General features: G+C 36.5%; 1 protein-coding gene across 4 annotated transcripts in view; it reads left to right on the top strand.

Moving 5' to 3' along the window:
* Ten-a (Tenascin accessory) overlaps positions 1-19,505 on the top strand; it is a 265,476-nt gene that overhangs the window by 70,654 nt on the left and 175,317 nt on the right. For all 4 annotated transcript variants that reach the window (XM_049840909.2, XM_049840910.2, XM_049840911.2 and 1 more), the window contains one exon: positions 1,997-2,252. In XM_049840909.2, the coding sequence (XP_049696866.1) occupies positions 2,015-2,252 (238 nt within the window). In that variant the 5' untranslated portion in view covers positions 1,997-2,014. The remainder of the gene's footprint in view (positions 1-1,996; positions 2,253-19,505) is intronic.

Raw genomic sequence — 19,505 nt, 5'->3', positions numbered from 1 at the left:
TTTCTGTAATCGACATTTGGTAAGATACCGTAACAAGCAGTTTTATTTTAAAATATGGCTACATTAAAAAAATACAAGGTTGATTTTAATTCTTCGTCTTTGGATGTAGATTAAAATAGTATGTGATCACTAAGATTCTCAGATTGAAATAACAATAACGCCCATAGCGCGTCTTTGTTGAGTACCTAAGTATTTTTAAAGTTATATCCTCAAAATAAAGTTTCGCAGTGTAACAAAGAAAAACCATTTCAAAGTTAAATTCTAATGACTACAAAATATGTTAATTTAATTAAAGTTACCAACCAGCCATAGACATAGATGAATTCCTAACAGAAACTTTGCTAAAGAAATTTTATTAAATCTCAATAATGTCTAAACAATTCGTATCTCTGTGGAATGTCGGCGAATCTATAATGAAACCGCCTCTGTTTATTCTGCCGATACGAAATGAGAAATGAGTGCAGTAAACCTTAACAATTGCTTGCCTTAAACACAATGCCTACTTCGTATTTACATTAAGCGAAAACTCCTTAGATTCATCTCTTATCCTTGTCGAGAAATACCTATGTTCATAATGAAAATGTATATTAAACTATTTTTACTTCGTATTATCGGTATGAGTTGTCACATTTACCAAGTAGGTAAGTTTATTCACGAGATAAGGAAAATAACTAGGTAATAATTTATTAATCTTGTGTGGTATCTGATGGCCGAAAAAGGCACTTTTTATGTTAAAATTTTCTGAAAATAATTCACCGTGGGAATTTATTATCTGTTACAGTTACTGTTACAGCCTTTTTATCGTCCCTCTGCAGGGCACAGGCCTCCTCTCACACGGAGAAGGATTGAGCATTAACCACCACGCTTGCTCAATGCGGGTTGGTGATTTCAGACTTTATAGTCCAGGTTTCCTCAAGATGTTTTCCTTCACCTTTATATCAGCCATTGGTGTCTAAGATATACTTAGAAAGTACATACAAACTTAGAAAAGTTGCATTGGTACTTGCCTGACCTGGAATCGAACCCACGCTCTCATACTCGAGAGGTTGGTTCTTTACCCACTAGGCCACCACGACTTGTATTTATTACACGACTTTAATTTATTATCTATATGAAAAAATTCATTATGTGTATCGGATTTATACGAAAATGTGGGTGACCGATATTCGACCAAATTAATACAACACCTTCGCGTTCAATCTCGTCGCAGATATTCTTCCTCGGTATTATCTTTCACGGATTAGTGTTCTGTTATTATGTTCATTAACATTAATGATGACCATTAGTCCAAAGTGCCATTACAACATTATCTTCTCATGAATATAATAATAAGCCCAGGTAGGTGTTCAAGTATCTGTTGATAGCACCGAATATCGATTGGTATTGCAATATAATTGAGTGTCGCGTTCAGTTCGCTTGATGCAACAATGAAATTGTATTTTAAATTGTCGGTGGGAAGCCGAACTGAAGCTTGTACAAATTAAGTCAATACGAGAAATGATGTTGGAAGGCGCGGAAAGCGGGCGACACCGCGGCACAATCCACTGGATTAGGGCTCCAACACGCACGCCCTCTGGCGCAAACTTCCTATTTATGTAGGGTCGCTAACCAAACGACTTGTAGGCTCTTTATTACAGTTGTTCTTTTCCGTTCACGACGCTGTAACTGCTTTGATAAAATATCGTGTCGATTTCTTTTGTTTGAACAAGGACTTATGTTTCAGCGGGCAGTGGTAGATCTCAAATTAACGAGTGCTAAACTTTTTTGGATTGTAAATCGTTTTTCATTCTTAGGGTGGAGGGTTTATTTCTTTCTTGAAAACATCTCCACGTGCCGTTATGAATGAATACTTACTCAGGTATTACGTGGCTTTATACCCTGTTAGATTTTACATAGACCTACATTATTTACACTCCCGATACATATTTGTCAAGATCTAGTTATTATCGAAATACGACTTAATATATTTTTAAATGTATTTCTTTTTTGTCTGCAGATGTGGTGACAAGATGTTATGAGCACGTCGAGGATGGAGCGGCCAGGTCGGCGGGCTAAGGCCGGCTCGCTGAGCGGGCTGTCGGGCGGGCTGCCGAGCGCTCCGAGCGGCGCGAGCGGGGTCCGTCGCCAGCGCTCCTTGGAGTGGGGCGGCGACAGGTACAGCAGCAGCGACGACGACCGCCCCCCGCAGCCCCCACCCCTCGCCGACAGGGTGTTCGCCTCACTCCTCGCTCAGGCCACACAACAGTTCGACAGTAAGTTTTGCATGTAATTAATCTCTGATATTGAATGTCAGCCGAGTATGAGTCTGGCAGATTAAAAATGGAATTTATATCCCTGCGGATCATGTGTTGTGTTTTTGTATTCACGCTGTTTATTACGTATAAATAAAAACGCCAGTTGGAAGTATAATGAAATTTCTGTAGAATTTGCCTCCAATTTCCGATCGCATTTTTGGCGTGGTCGCTTTCTGGTCGCATGCCGCACATTTACAACTGAAACTAAAATTTTTGACATTCAAAATGTCCGTTAAAAAGTCCGTATTCAAATAAAATAAGAATTATGTTAAGCTTACAGTAGCGTGCAACTTTTAATTAGTTACATATAGCTTGGGTTCAAATACCTACACTCAAACTTATGACCTACGATTGTTAGTTCTAGTGGCTATAGCAAAGTGGGATCAGCTTGGAATTTGTTATTCAGCAAGTGACACGGCCGAAGGTCCGTGCTGAGCCCTAACAAGTGGGATCATTAGTGGGGCTTGCAGGGGCAGTGGGAGGAAGGCGGAGTGCACGGGGGCACGGGATCACGGCAATTGATAGGGGAGCGCCCTGCGGTGAGCTTATGAGGAAAACTTTACACGTAAACCCAGCGCAGCCTCCGCTCCGTCCGTCTGCGACACAAACTAAGGATTTAATGAAGTCATACAGATGCACAGCGGAGTTTTCCTTTGCTCTCCAAATACTTCTGAGTCCGTTATTCTTTGGGCTTATTTTTAGACTCATTTGGGGATTAAATACAGTAAAGCCATCTACGTATATAGGGCTTACGGATCAATTTATTGAATCAATCAAGTCACGTGCACAAACAACTTAACGTGACAACAAAGTTGTGTTGGGAATCGAATACAAGCATATAGACAAGACGCTCCATCGCTGCAGCATTTGGAGATAGAAACAAAGTAGGGTAGAAGTCAAGTGCGGAAAGTAAGTTTGTTGATCGAAGACCGATGTTGCGCGGCCCTTTACCTGCAATTGTTTGTTACTTTACAAACATACTTACAGTGTAAAGCTGGTTAAATAAAATTATACTCTTTTGAAAAAAAAATGATATGGATTAATTCAACTGAATGCTATTGAGGGTAAGAATCAATGGGTCATTAGACATACTCTCCAGGTACGTATAGTAACATTGTAAATAGCTCTTATAATGTCACGCACGAATCCTGCACATCGATTGCTACAGAATAGAAAGGATTAACAAAGCTTCAGTCATGATAATAACCCTTGTGAAACGGTTCACATGTGTAACGATCCGTAGAACCTTACAGGCTAAACAATAGAGGTGCTTTTTGAATGGCTCTGCATCGATAAAGGTTTAGATCGAGCTTATGACGAAAATTCGTGTGTCGCCCCGATGAGAATAAATGCTAGTCGTTGGTCCAAGCTTTGTATTGATTTGAATGTTATGTAACCTTAGCTTGGACAACGTTTACGTACAATAAAACATTTATTTATATAAATGAAGGTTTCGTTATAGAAACATTTGTAAACATTAGGGCTTACTGCATGTGATCCGTGCGGGATTAGGCGTAAGTACCTCGTAGTTCTACACGAATTATTCCTCTCTATTACATTTTATCGTTTCAGCTAAATTGTTCTTTATCTTCGTACAGTTAATTTGTTTTGTTTAACATTAAAAATACAAGATAAAAAGTTCAAATAATAAATAATATCTTCGTTTTTTCTATCAAATCCATATGCAAAATTTCCGCACAAAATAATTTCCTTAATAAGGAAGAACTCTTCATATAAATAGTACATGAACTCCGTACATTAGTTTTGAGCTGCTACATAATACAAGTTGGAAGCTCAGCAAGGTAGTTTAGTACACAAACAGGTACACTAAACTACCAATACTAAATCTTGTGTTAGTTTAACGTTGTTTCATATTTCCGCGGCATGCGCGACTATATTTACCTAACAGAGCGTACAACATTATCATAAAGGAATATTATAAAGGTTCATGTTATTGCGGCTTAGATATTGCCTTTACCTTACTTCATATTACATAAAGACATAGATAGCGTTATCTTTCTGGCCTCCTTGTAGGCTGCTTTATTTAGAGGAATCCTTTAATGTTTTCTTCCAATACTGATCTTTATCAACTGTTCAGTGACTACAAGTTATTTTGGTACTATTGGTTTTCTTTTCAAATGATTTAGCTTCTCATTTTCTTGTAATAAATAAAATGTTATTCAATATTAATTTGTTGATGTCATTACGATCGCGGAAAGAGATGAAGACAAACTTTGACTTAAGGTGATTAAATACTTTGTGATTGAAAAATGATAACGTTCATTAATAAAATAAAATAAACAGATTAATGTTGACTTGTTGAGCTATTGGATTGTTAACTTTCGTTCACTTTTATGAGATAAAAAGTACTTGTTTGATCCCGTCTAGACTCATCCGCTTGTAATAACCCAGAGGGAGTCGTTTTCTGCAAAAAACTGAGACAGATTTTATTTTTAATCGTGGCTGTTAATAATTCTGCGAGTAAATCTCCGACAAAGTTTGCCTAAGGAGGTTGTATAGGTCCTGTAAACCTAAACAAAACAGTTCACAAAGGAACAAGTAATTGAAATTGAGATTTCTAGTTATAGCAATTGTGACGATTTATTTTTCTTTTCTGTGTACGCCAGTACTAAATTAAAAGTATTATTAATTGAGCGTGTGTAGGAAACAGACTCTCAGTACCTCCTTCTCAATAAACATCGAAGCATCAAGTGGGCACCAATTCAATAAGATTTTATTAAATTCCCGATGACAAGCGTTTTATTGGAAAAATAATGCTATTGGAGATTTGAGACTAGATACGTTAAATATTGTACGAGTTTTATTGTGATATGAAACGACGTTTTATAGAATGATGGAGATAATATGCGCAGTACGTAGTACATTTTATTGAATAAATATCGTGTTTTTCAATTTAATGAGAAGAGCTTTACAGATTACGGAATGTATGAAGCAATTTTAATAAAAATAATATGTATGTTTACATAACTAAATATAAAATTGAGATAATAGTTGTATATTCTTGGAAATAGACGCAGGATTTGTACTGACTTCTTCGCTGACTTGACTCGGTGTTTTGCTTCAAATACTGGAACATCCTGTAAACAAAAGAAAATCTTCAGACGAATAACATTTATATTGTCAACACACATAGAACTTGTATTGTATGGACACTCGCGTTAAGTATTCATCGGGAGCTCAATAGTCACGAGAGTATCGGGTAAACATGACTACATATCTTTGCATCGAACTGCTGAACGGAACGTAAAGGCACCGGTATGACGTGTAAACTGCATGGCAATAATGTCGGGTGCTCATATGGGGTGTAAATATGCACTTAATTGGATGATGCCGTATAACGCTCGTACGTATAACGGCCCGTATGCTACATATTAGTTTCGACAATTGCCGGTCTGTTGATAAAGCGTCATGTTCGAGAGCTACGGGCACGGCTGCTACTATTTAGCGATCAATGTGTGCTCTCGATGCCAATGAGAACTTGCCACGTCTGATTAATTAGCGGTTATGAATAATTATAACGGGTCATTCAAAATTAGAACGCCGAATTAGAGTACTAGGGTAAGCCTACAGGTGAACTTCACATGACTTATTGTCCGTGATCCTTTTAGAAGGGTGAAACCGTCGCTGAAAAATGGACATACCGAAAATGGAATTTACGAAAAAATCAAAAAGATATAAAGCATAAATGAGTGTACAAAAGTAAGATTTATGATCAAATGATATGATCGAGAGGCCCTTTCAAATTTTACGTTCAAAATGTACAAATAGCATTAACAGCGCATATTTCAATTGTTTCACAAAATAACCAATGCTTGTCACATTTTTACGTTAAAATATGTAAAGCCAAAGTTTTTTTTTTACCGTGCAGAAAATATCGATACAAAATGAATGGCAAATAAATTGGCTTTGTGGACATTTTAGTTATTGTTTTAAAACATAAGAGTTTGATTATGATCCTTATTAGGATTTTTTCTGAAGAAATTAATGCTAATATTCTTGCACTATAAATATCTCGTTAACATTATATTTTAATACTATAAGAACCCTTTTCTTATAATGAAAACCTATCTCTTATGGAATGACTATTTTTATATTGTCTTGTCATACTTCTAACCTACTCTTTAATTTCGATAGGTGATCTGAACGTTTAAAAGATTTAGAATTTTACGTAGGTACATTATTTGATGACACACATAGATATCCTTGATCGATAAGCTTCTTTCAGTTGATCGAGGTTAATAAATAACGAATTGAAAGTGACAAAAATGTGCGTATTGGTACAATAGTAGTCCTTCAAACCTGATTGTTCATTCGATCACACAAATGCACGTACACGTTCATTTAACTCTTTGTTCATTGTGTTTCCCTCTATTGTTCACGTACTTTTAATAGACCATGAAATAAAATACAATTTACCTGCTACAATTCAAGGAAAAAAGTATTTAACCATTTCTACTGGATATATCCAGTTGGATATAAAGATTAGCCCATAAGTAGATTCAATATATACCAAATATGTTCACCCACCTGAAATTTTCATCTCCGTAGCACCCAGTCCATACACACAGTTCAATACTCCTATTAAGTAAACATTTTCCATAAGTCCGTTCTATGAGAATTTCAAATTTGTTTTGTTCAGAGGAAATCTTTTATTTATAACTAACGTTGAGTACGAAGTTTAGTATCCATCTCCGATATGAGATTCATATGAGAGTGAATAATTTACGCTGCAGTGTAGTGCGAGTTCCTGAGGTCCGCTCTGACATGCAAATGGCGGCTTTTTAGGTTGTTACCAGCATTACCTTTGCGATGGCCACTAATGTGATTAGTCTCGCCGCGTGATGGCATTTGCAGAGCTTTAATGCACGGCTACGTCGCATCATAAATGCGTTTTCCGAATTTGGTAATCGATGTGTCTGTCTACCGCCACTGCCAGTGATGGGTTAATTGCTGTTCCAGAATACCCATTGTATTACACAAATAACAAATATAACGTTATATTTTCGTTCATTTTTTCGAAATGGCGCGTTAAAATTAATAACGATAACAAATTGCTATGTGTGCCGCGTCGCAAAAAAAGATTTACAACATGTTTCATTTATGAGTTCTAATTTTATGCTGATTTGGGGATGAAAAAATAATATAAACTTGAAATATACTAGATAGGCATTTTTCATGCGCAATCAAGCGTTTTCGTATATTTCGGGTTGAACGATTTTGTAAAGAGCTTTGCAAATATGTGAAACCCATTCATAGCGAGAAAGGTTACAAGAGGACTATGAAAGACGATTTGAATAATATTAATTAAATTAGTAAGTAGATAGAGGAGCGACGGGCTCGAGAATTCTTAAGAAGCAGTCAAGGGCGAGTGAGACTAGGCACGACCAACTTTCAGTCTGCGAGACTCGTGCTCCGTCGAGTGTGCCTACATTTACATACCTGCGCCTATTACTTATATTGATGTACACATACAAATTTTATTTATAAATGTCACGAAGTTATGTTCTCCAAACGATTTAGCAGTGTTGTTACAAATATAGGCTCACACTTCTCTTTTTGTACTCACCGGGTCCAATGAACATTAGTTCATGCTCAAAAGCAGAATTTACGGCTTTAAATATGTTATGTATTCTGATGATAAGATATATTTTTAGAATACCTATTTTTACTACGGCGTTTTGTAATAATACTCTACCTAAAATTAACCTGAGTATTACACTAAACAGGATTGTTGCTTATAGTTCCAAACTTTCTTGTTTAAAACTGTAGCCTTTTATAGATAACACTTATCGTTAACGAGTTCTTTAGCGAAACTGGAGCAAGCAGCAGCTACTGAAAAGATTAGTTTTATAAACGGAGAAAAAACTGACTCAATAGTGGTTACGAAGCCGAGTAGTGCAATAGAACGTAAATGTACCCAAGTAAAATTGTATTTTCAAGAGATCTACTTGCCGTAACCACCGAGTACACAGAGTATTATAAAGAAATAATCAAAATCTTTCCACTTGCTGTCTTCAGAAAGATGATTGCCTACGTTATACGAAACTTTGACGACTTATTCTCAATCTTCATAGAATATTAAAATGCGAAATAGCTCCCGTACCTTCGTGTAATGTTAGTCGAGATTGGAAACCATAAGGCGTCTGGTAGTTTCCATTTCATTTCGTATTTTTCTCCTTACACAAACGGTATCGGCGGTGTTATTAGAGGCAAGCCCAGTAAGTACGCAATATCTCCGGCCGCGCTCCACAAGAATCCTCGCCGAGGCTATGCCCCGTTATTGCATGGAAATTCTTCGGCGTGCAACTTCATTGAGCGACTCTCTTTTGTATAAAGGTTTCCGCGCAATGTTCCACGGTTATTGTTTTTCAAAAGCGAGGGAGGCACCTGATATTACCTTCCCTGAATCACAAGCAGTTAGGTTTATTCAATTAAGCTTGTGTACGCGACCTTTGTGAGGCGCAGGTATGCCGCTCAAGTGTAAGTAAGACAATAACAACGTTGTGCCTCTATGTGCTTAATGGAATAGCCATTCGTTGTCGCTGACTTATAAATGTTTTGCTTGTGTTTCTTTTAGTTTTTATTGTTTGTTAATTGTTTAGTAGAAAGATTGTTCACCACTTCTGTATTAATTTGGTTTGAGTACCTACAAAATGATTTCTCTGGTCAGCCTTACCTTATTACATATTTATCTAGGTACGAGAATTTTACATTAAAAGGCTTGTCAAGATTCATTACTGTTATTTAATGATTTATCGTATAAAAAACTTTCTCAACCGACATTTAGGCTCATATCCTCTTGTCAGTCAATTGTGTAAAGGGTGTGGCTGATTTACAACGGCTCATAATATCACCTATAAATCTATTCTATAATGTAATGCTATATTTTGTGTGATAACACGATCCGCCCATACAGTTACAGGGAAGCCGATATCTTTGTAAGCTTAAAGGAAATTCGGTGGAATTGTGATAAATGTTCGCTTCGTGACAGGTAGCTTTGTACAGGAGGTGGCATAGCATATTGACATGTCGCTTGAACGGAACCTCACCATAAACATAGTGAATCAACCTAACCAATTGATTGATTACTTTAAAAGCCTTTTTGATGTGTCATATGATGAGCTGAGCAGAGTTATTATATGAAATAAGTACTTGTGATGACTTATGTGTATGTACGTTATGAATGTTGATTTTTAAAGGAAAATATGATTAGTTAATGTGAATTTGGTAGGCATATAGTATAGTTCGTGTACACAATATTCATAATTAAATTAGTTTTTATAATAAAGAAGACGTGTTTTGAATACAATAGTAGTTATACAAAAAGAGTATATAAGTTAGTAACATTCGTCCTTTTTATAATGAAACTAATTATATTTTGTAATAATAGAATTAGGCAATATTCGTAGATATAAAAAAATAAAATAAAGGATATAAAAAAATATAAAAAGGCTACTACGAAAAATGGAGATCATGTCTTTGAACTTAATCTATTAAAAGCTAGTAAAACACAACTTTAATTCTCTATTTGTAAAGTTAAAATCAAATGGAGGGACGATAAAACACACATGAACTAAAGTATTGACGTAACGAGAGACAATGACACGCTATCATCAACAGCGATTGCTCCGAGTCCGTATCTAATGAAAGCGCGCCACCCTCATCAAACAGGGATTTATGTGGCTTCACGAATTAAACTAGCAGTCGTTGCACTGCGACTGACGACAGCCACGACCGTGCGATTGTCGCGCGACTCCACTATAATCCGACATGCGGGCGCTTATCAGCACACCGGCCAGATAAGCGCGACCTTCGACTAATTTCATCGACTGATGTTCGCTACGAATTAGCACTTTTATTCCCTTTGAAGTGACCGTTGGGGCTTACCTACCAATCTACAATATGTCAACCCAATCCCTCTATCTATTTCAACGAATTCAAATCGCGAACAATAGCCATCAACTAAGCTTTTATCCTATTATAAAATGTGAGCTTACAAAATTCGCTACTTTAATAGCAATTATGTATTTTTATAGTGAAGACCAATATTTGCAGAGTTCAAGCACGAACGTAAATACACGAAGAATAAGAAATTAAAAGAAAAGAGCTCTCGAGAATATGCGTCGAGAGAAATCCTATAAATCTCGTAGAGTTCAATTGCAGGGTAAATACTTTCTTGATAGTCCTCACTAAATGCAATTTACCCTTGAGAGCGGACTTCAGCTTTCTTAAGTATACTACTAAAAAATAAGTGTGTCAATATTGTAACAACTTTGAAACAATAAAATACGCAGTTCCCTATAAGAGGGCAGTTGCAACTATTTTTGTTATTTTCTAAATCTTTTGCATTGTTCCTTTATGATATTCAAAACGACGGTGAAAATGTTCGGAATAACTCAACTCCTAAGTGTATAAATATCCAAAATTATTCCCTTTATCATTCAAAAATAATTCATCTACTTAACTTTTTCTTTTATGCTAAAATTCTTTGAAGTTGAGGAAAGCTCCCAAAAAGTAATTTTATTAATTATGAGTCAGGAATTCAACAAAGTTCCAAGCCGAGAGGTCCTTTTCTTTCGCGAAGCGATCCATTATCTTATGAAGATTTAGAAATTCCTGCGGTGTGCGTCTCGCTCGTCGCGTCCGCCCCGGTGTCCCCCACAGACAGCGGATGTAAGAACAAAAAAACAAGCATTCTTCTACAACTTTTATTAAATCATGCATAAAATACGTATGTCGTCGTATGTGTATTACGTACTAATATAACTCGCACTACGCAAAAAATATACAAGAATGTTAATTCAGGAATTTCCTCATACTGTAAAATTCAAGCACGCATGGGGCTGCCAAAAGTTAATAAATACATTTAGGAATTCACATTAATATGTTAGAACAAAGGCCGCAAATCGCAGTGTACATATTTCGTCGAAAGGTTCGGCAAGTTGCCGGCAAGCGGCGCGGTGAGGCGCTTTAAGGAAACAAAGGGTAGAGGGTCGCCCTGACTGCCCCACGGCCATTTTCTCTGTAAATGTTGCCGTACCTCTCTTTGTCGTTTTGTTCGTCGGGAGGTCACGAGAGGGCGCCATATACAAGCTCATTTACCCTCTTTACCAGAAAACTCGTAGTTGACTCCATGAAACCGCACGGCTGGCGGGAACAGGTAAGTAACTTTAACGGGTCATTAACATTGCATTATGTTTTATTTGCGAACTCGATCATTACATTAATGAGACACTCACACGTGCTGAAGTTACTTCGTTTGCTTGTTGACTGATGAATTAATGTATGTTCAGTTTCAAAGCATCCGATCGAAACAAAAAGTAGCCTGTTGCAAACTTTATTCCAATGGATTAGTAATTAAATCGTTTCGAAAAGTTGTATTTGTATCTTTTATTTACAATGTAGACAGAAATAGCTTGTGTAAACCAGACACATTTCTATTTGTTTGAGCAAACAACAACATTGCATAGGAATTATTCGTTTATACTTTCACAATACATCCATTTATGGATGTTGGATGTCGTAGCAGACTGCTGAAGGGACTGTATGCGACGGAAAAGTCTCATCGATTGCAGAAATACAGTGCGAGGGTGGAAACACACGTCGACTTGCAGAGACGTCGTGCTTACGCATGCATAGCTAAGCAAGCAGATCTGTGCTCATCGTAACCTGCGATGCGCTTACATGTTGAACCGTGACAGCTGAATGCGCACTAAACCTAATTAGTGTTTTCGCTCCAAATGTGTCACAACATAGCATAATGATGATCGAGTATACCAATCCAACAATAGCATGTATTCATGCTATTGTAGATATCTTAACTGTAAGTAATGAATATTAGGCGCGGAGTAGCTATCTAATTGGTTATTCTGTTTAGTAACCCAACGAGGTTGATTGAATATTTTACAAGATTGCCTGGCGGACAGGCGGCCGGATTTGTCGAGATACATATTTAATTATCACTCAAGTTATAGTATTCAAGAGAATACTTAGTTCAGATGACATAAATAGGGACTGAAATAATCCTGACAAAAATCCTCTTGACATTTCCATTTTTTGAGTCGTCAGAAAGTCTTGAATTGTTTTCAGACAAATAACTTCCTCTAGTTTAAATGAGCCTTTTAAATAATAAGTAGAGATTTGTCACGAACACTTACAGAAAGGTTTTGTCTTGGCGCTCTGTTTTAGATTTGGACAAATTTCTTATACCCCGAAGGTATACGTCCAATAGTGTCGAGATCGGAGTATTTATATCTAATTCTAATTATTGTATCTAAAATAAAAATAAACTTAATATAAAAGTATTAACTTCTGACCGTGAACCTTCTTTTGATACCCGTTCACGTTAACCGCACCTTTTCGCTCGATAAGTTCTTGTTTAACTCGTTACGTATGATTAAGACTGTACTATGTTATAGGTTGCTATGAAAGTCTTTAGTTTTCAAGTTGGGAACACTAAGTACACAGGTCCTAGTACTAGCACTAAGTACACATACTTGGGTATGAACAAAACTAGTGTTGTTCCTTGCAAGTTTTCACCCACTTACTGAAGTGTGATGATAGTTATCTATGTATGTATGTAGTCCATTTACTGCAAGTTAGTTGATTAAAATCTAGGGTGCAATATTTATTCCAATATTGTGATGTAGAGTTTCTTTTTACGAAGGATACCTACAAAATTTTCAAATATCACAAATCTTTGTTTTAATTTTACCAGGCAAAATCGCCCTTACAAAGCTACGTGTAACTCAACAGAAAGATAGAGATCAGAGCCTTCAAAATCTTCTTGAATTGCACGTTTCACTGATTACAGTTTCGAACTATTCCAAATATCTGTACTGTTTCGTTTGACTCAGAGATTTAGGGACTCCGTTAGAATTGACGCGGCACATCAAAGGTGCCTACAGGCGTCCAAATATCGCATCCAATCCAATCTGCAGCAAGATTAATTGAACTACCGGTCAGATTCGCAAAATAGGTGTGAAATTGAGACGGCTATAGATGTCTCTACGGCCGTTGTGTACCACGAATAGAAAGGATTATGCGTCCGTCATGTACGAATTAAATTAAAGGAAAATTAAACAGAAAGTAGTAAAGCTGTTTCCTCCTTTTTGATTTATTATGCACTGACAAGTTTATTCTAAATTGTAATTGCACGCGACAAACCTTTGCATAATTTCTTATCTGTTTTTATTGAAAAGCTTATAAGCGGGTGTGCGAGCGCGTACGTCGCGTGTGGGTATAGAATATTTCAATAATCCCCATAGGTTTGCGACGCGATGAGCGGCTCGCACGTGCCTCGGATTACGAGTAATTGATGGTCCCCGTGTCTAATCTCTGCACTTTGCTCTCAGCCCCACATTCTATTTAAAAAAGTATATTTTCCAAGTATGTACCTACATTTGTTTTTGTAACTAGTTTTCGCCCTCTGAATTGAGATTTATTTTTTATTTGAATCGCTTTCTCGATGCAGAGTTACCCATTGCTTTTCAGAACTTGTCGAAACGATTTTGCTTTTAATACAAACATGTAGGTTCACTTTTATTACATATGTATTCACATTTTACGGTAACAGCATCGTTATTTGAGATAAGCGTAATATTGGGTGCGCAATTTTGTGAATAGGGTGGCAGATATATTTATACGGTTAATTCGGTTTAAGTTTAGTTTTAGTATTAAATTGAATTTGAATGTTATAGCATAACTCAATTAGAAATACATTAATTGACACACTTGCTGAAGTACCTTAAATCGCTTATGCAGTCTGAAGGGTTGTATATTTTTTCGTCTAAAAGCTGAAATTTGTGTAGCATTAATTCGTTAATCTCGTAATTTAGCCGGAGCGCTCCTCAGTCGACGGCGGCGAACAATTCGCGTGAGCTCCTTATCTGCAGATATTTAAATTCCTGCCTGAGCCTCAAAATAGTTCAAATTAAATGGAGCTTGTAAATTAAGTGTTGCTATCACGCAATCCCGGGGAAATAGCTCTAAGTGGTTTCAGTACGATCTAATATTTTATCTGGCTCGACTTAATGGCTAAGTTAAATAATCTAGACAACATTCTAGCGATATGTAAACAGATGAAGTTACTGGAACTTGGGATCCAAATTAATTCGTCGATGGCTTGATTAAATATCTACACTAATTTAAGTGATCCCGAACCAGACAGATTTATTAGCTGAGTATTGAATTAATTAAGACTAAAACCTTAGTTATGTCATATCTGTCTAGAGAATTAATTGCAACAGAAAAAAGCACTTATTAATACGAAGAGCCTAGACGGTAAAAAAAGTTCTCTTTCTTTTGAAAAAGGCATTGTCAGCCAAATCATGTTCGGAATTCATTTGAAAACTGTAATTCAGTATGACTATAGATACAATATTACATCACCTTCACTAAGCTACCCCTTCATGTACGAAATGTTTACTGTTTACACACATCAAAGGTTTCCACGTCAAGAGTTATCTATACTGTTTGCGGTTACGAGTATTCCTTGTGGGATAAAACATAACTCTTCCATACGTAATGTATAATTTTGTCTGCGATTATATTGCCGAAAACAAAAATAGGTATGATGAGAACCGACAGACGGTAGCGGGGCGGGAGCGGCGCGCGGGAGCTGCGGCGGCGGCCCGCGATCACTCTCAGGGGCAAACAGCGACGATTGAATGTGAAAATTTAATTCAGGTCATTTTCATCGCAGGAGTAAAGGAATCTATTATTTTTCCCCAAAGAAGACTATTACTCAGCTAACATTTTTTAAATATGAATTTCATAGCGGCGGGATCCCCGTTTATTTATGCAGTTCACGTCAGCTCCAGTGCTCTCGGGGTTCTTCAAGGCTACTACTATTTGTTAATGTTATCACAACCACTGGCTGTTATGCGGGAACTTTTTATTTTTGTTCAAGTTTACAGGGAATTCTTGAGAAAGTTTGTGTAAAAAAGCAATGCGTGCATTATCCATGCTCTAAAAGTACAAGTCTGGTGAGAATGCGCAGACACCAGGCTGGCTCGACTTTGAAAAATGCTAATTTTGAGAAAGGCTGGCTGCTGAACCTTCCACCGGCAGCATTTAAATGCAACCTAACTTGTCAAACTTTGGCGGCTTACAAATGAACGCTGCTCGCAGGTCTCAGCTTGAATAATTCCAGATCTGGAATAAAATATCTCTTTCATTCCTTTACTTACCTACAATATCGGCTGTACTTCTTAGTGATTTGGCAGAACATAACGTAATAATGGAATAATAAAAACCTATTTATTTTCTTTGACCTCTATGTTTACGTACATCGAAGTAATATGTTGGTATTCCCAGTCGCAACAATGAAGTCGGCTTGGTATATATTTGAAGTATATTTTATTATGAATTCATATTTACAAGCTCAATGCCTACGCGGAGACGTTTAATAACTCAGCCGTCGACGGCTACAAGGTATCTCTCTTCGATTAAATTAGTCGATTAAATTTTCATATTCAATCTTGAGTTGTTTACTAAAGGGAAGCATCGCGTCTCTGAACCAGATAACTTGCTCTTCAAATTTATACCTTAAGGCTTACATGATAAGGGTGATAATATGCTAGGAATTGAGGAACCTAACAGTTAAATATTCATACGATCTATGATAAGAAAAAAAACTTTTTTACAAAAAAATTAAACCGACTTCCAAAAACACTAAAAAGTAAAAAAAAAACTAATTTTAGGTGCATCGGCCTAGAAGTCGGTGTCTAATGGATGTTACTAAGTTAATTTTGCCACCGACTTCTAGGCCGATGCACCTAAAATTAGTTTTTTTTTTACTTTTTAGTGTTTTTGGAAGTCGGTTTAATTTTTTTGTAAAAAAGTTTTTTATTTACAACTTTTCAGTGATACAAATAGTTGTCACTATCCATATATGTGGAAAGTTCTCATCAATACAAAGAATATAAGCCCAAAAACGAGGTATTTTACATATTCAGTTGTCGAATTCCCTCGACCTTCATCATCAGGTCAGCTCCAAACCTGCACTGTTGCAAAGGTCTCGTCAATACAAATAATATAAGCCCAAACACGAGGTAGTTTACATATTCAGTTGTCGAGTTCCCTCGACCCTCTCTGGTCTCCATCATCAGGTCAGCTTCAAACCTTCACTGTTGAATAGTGCTTTCAGGCATGCACCTGAATGTCAAGTTTTTACCCTAAGTATGCCTACAACTTTCGAAAGTTTCCCTCGATTTCTCAGGGTTTCCATCATCAGATCCTGACCTGATGACGATGGGACCAAATGACAAGCATAACCTTTCAAATAAAAAAAGAATTTTTGAAATCGGCCCAGGCGTCTTTGAGAAATCGAGTAACAAACATAAAAAAATACAGCCGAATTGAGAACCTCCTCCTTTTTTTGAAGTCGGTTGAAAAAACAGTTGAACCTCGCAAATATTGCCTGCATTTCTGATCGGTTGGGAAAGATTGCGTATGTATCGATCTTTTTCATAATTTTTATACCTATGGGTATTATTTAATTGGTGTTAAATAGTCAAAAAATTTATAGAAGTCCTTATTTACTTTATGATATGGTTTATAGTGCAACATTGGACTTGATACGACTATAATATAGAGGCAATGGTTGTGTTTCCGATGGTAATCGCAAGCTCGATCATGTATCACAGAGCATTATGACATTATGTAAGCGATGCCGGATGTTTCAGAGTTTCAGTTCAGTCAACAGTATTAGTGACGCAGTTATCAGTAATCCTTCAATTCACGTGATTATGGTTTAACTATTCACTTTCGAAAGCTAGCTAAATCACAGGACGATATCTGAATACGGATTTCTAAGATAAGTACTACATTCTAAACACAGCCCAGTTTACCTGGCGGTCGTTGTCTTTAAATGCCTGAATATATCATAACCATAAACTGAAACAAATTACACCGATATAAACAGTACGGAATAGGACACGTTATCCGGAAAATATTCATGTAAGGTGTATCCACCCTAACCGCGTTTATTTCCTACATAATTTCATTTCGGCCAAAGTGACTTTCAGAGGTTGTAATGCTAATTGAGTTTGTAGAATCGTTGAGTAAACTAAAACAAGGTGTTTAGTTTCATACAGCCGTTGGCTACACAGACCGTGCCGGTTTAACTTTCATTAAATGTTACATTCAAACCCTTTAATATTATTTCAGTTGGGAATTTTGAATTGTTAAAATTTGTTTTTGTGTGCGTGCATACGAGATAAACAAGTTGCCGTAACTTTACAAATAAATACCAGTGAGCGGTGCTGATTCACTTACTGACTAATTCTTTTATTAAGTTCTTACTTTTTTATGTCTGCCTACGTTACTCCACTTCTTAACATCTTTTCATCGTCGACTTTCAAAAAATATTAAAATGCTTTCCCTAAAGTTACAAATGACTGCGTCTCTCTGCTTATTTTCAATTTATTCACGTTTCGTTACGGAGAGCTGTGTTAACGTTGCCAACAAATTTCCAAAGTATTGCGAAACTTACCAATCTGAACGAGTATTTTTAATTCATTTTCTTTCGCTCAACAACTTTCTTTTATACCAATTCGTAACAACATAGGCGGTGTAGTTACAAGTTTACTTAGGAAATTTCTTTGAAGGTGCTTATTTATTATATTTTCGCGGTTGCGTTCATCGTTTCCGGAACTTCAATTTGTTTCGACTCCCGAGTCGGTTTTCGTCGAACCTTTGCAAAGTTTCTCCCTTACTTGGATATGAGTTTCCTAGTACCTACGCGGGCTACTTACGCAATCCTCTATTATCTAACATGTAGATCATTTTCTTAGAATTAAATTGTTTATAATAATTACTTGTCTTATAATTTATTACTTTGTAAGTTATTGGGTTTGCAATTTTATAGTTTAATAGTGCAATAGTTCTGATATATAATAAATACCTTTAATATATAGTTTGAAATAGCAAAAAAATATTTTGAACGTATAAACTGTGAACCTATGGATTTGGTACCGTGCCAGACTGGGGTGTGTTTTTTTTGCTGCATCCGCAGTTTTGCCATGTTAAGAGGAATTATTTGAGCAGGCCGTTACTATTGCACGCGGCCACTAAATAGTTAGAGAGACAGAATTTTGAGTCTAGGCAAAATATTTCATTTTGTATGATGATGACAATTTTTGAAACGTTACGCACTACGCCTTAAGATGCTGTGGATGTGTTCCCATGGAGTTTTTGTTCAAAGACTACAAGTATACATTAATTTTCAGTCACAAAAGCTCATCTTTAATTAGGTGATGCCTAATGACTTGACACATTTCAGTCAATAATTATCGGGTCTTCTGAACATCGTGATTTCATAGTGCGCCGCCGCCGCTGTTTGGCAGAGTAGTAGAGTATGCGGGCTCGACTTGCCGCGGGCCGACTCGCGCCCGTACAACCTCAGGCAACGTTATACATTTTGTTTGTTATTGTTTAGAATTACCTACCCAAACAAACCGCCTCATAAATTCCAAACTTTCCGCCCTTAACTTTTATACTGACCTATTTGTATAAAGTGTTGAAAATTATTACTTAGTCATAACATAACTGGGACGTCGGGAGTTGCGGTAACTTTTCCATGTAAAAAATGTGGTGTTAATCTTGTTTCTAGTGAGGGTTTGAATATTAAAATATTCATCATCATCATCATCATCATCATCAGCCTATCGCAGTCCACTGCTGGACATAGGCCTCTCCAAGTGCACGCCACTGAGATCGATTTTCGGCTTCTTATTAAAATATTACCACTCATTTATTTATGAAAGTAGTTTTCATTATTTTCTTGAGTCTAACATTTTGCTTGAGTGTTATTATTTAATTTACCTAAAAGGCATCACAAAATTCAGGCCTCATCAGTTAATAAAATTGAGTACTAGACCATATTGACAGTAATTGGTTCAATTTATTAGAAACGTTTTCAATTATGGCCTTTATGATTGCAATAGTCATGACAAATGAAGACCCTTATACATCTATGTTACAGTAATTCAAAGACCTAATATCATGACTGACCTCTGTGTACTTTGTGACCTGTCCTCGAGATATTTGCGTAGACTACCTAACTATATTAACTTGGCTAGTATAGTTTATCTAGCCGAGTTTAAATATTATTATAATTAGTTTTGACTTTGTTTAATTTCTATGTTGGATGATCAACACTGTTTGTTTTATATAATCTTTCGTTAT

This window comes from Helicoverpa armigera, chromosome 10 (assembly GCF_030705265.1).
Source record: "Helicoverpa armigera isolate CAAS_96S chromosome 10, ASM3070526v1, whole genome shotgun sequence".
Lineage (NCBI taxonomy): Eukaryota > Metazoa > Arthropoda > Insecta > Lepidoptera > Noctuidae > Helicoverpa > Helicoverpa armigera.
Note: the sequence above shows the minus strand (reverse complement) of the source record. Positions and strands in the feature narration are given on the sequence as shown.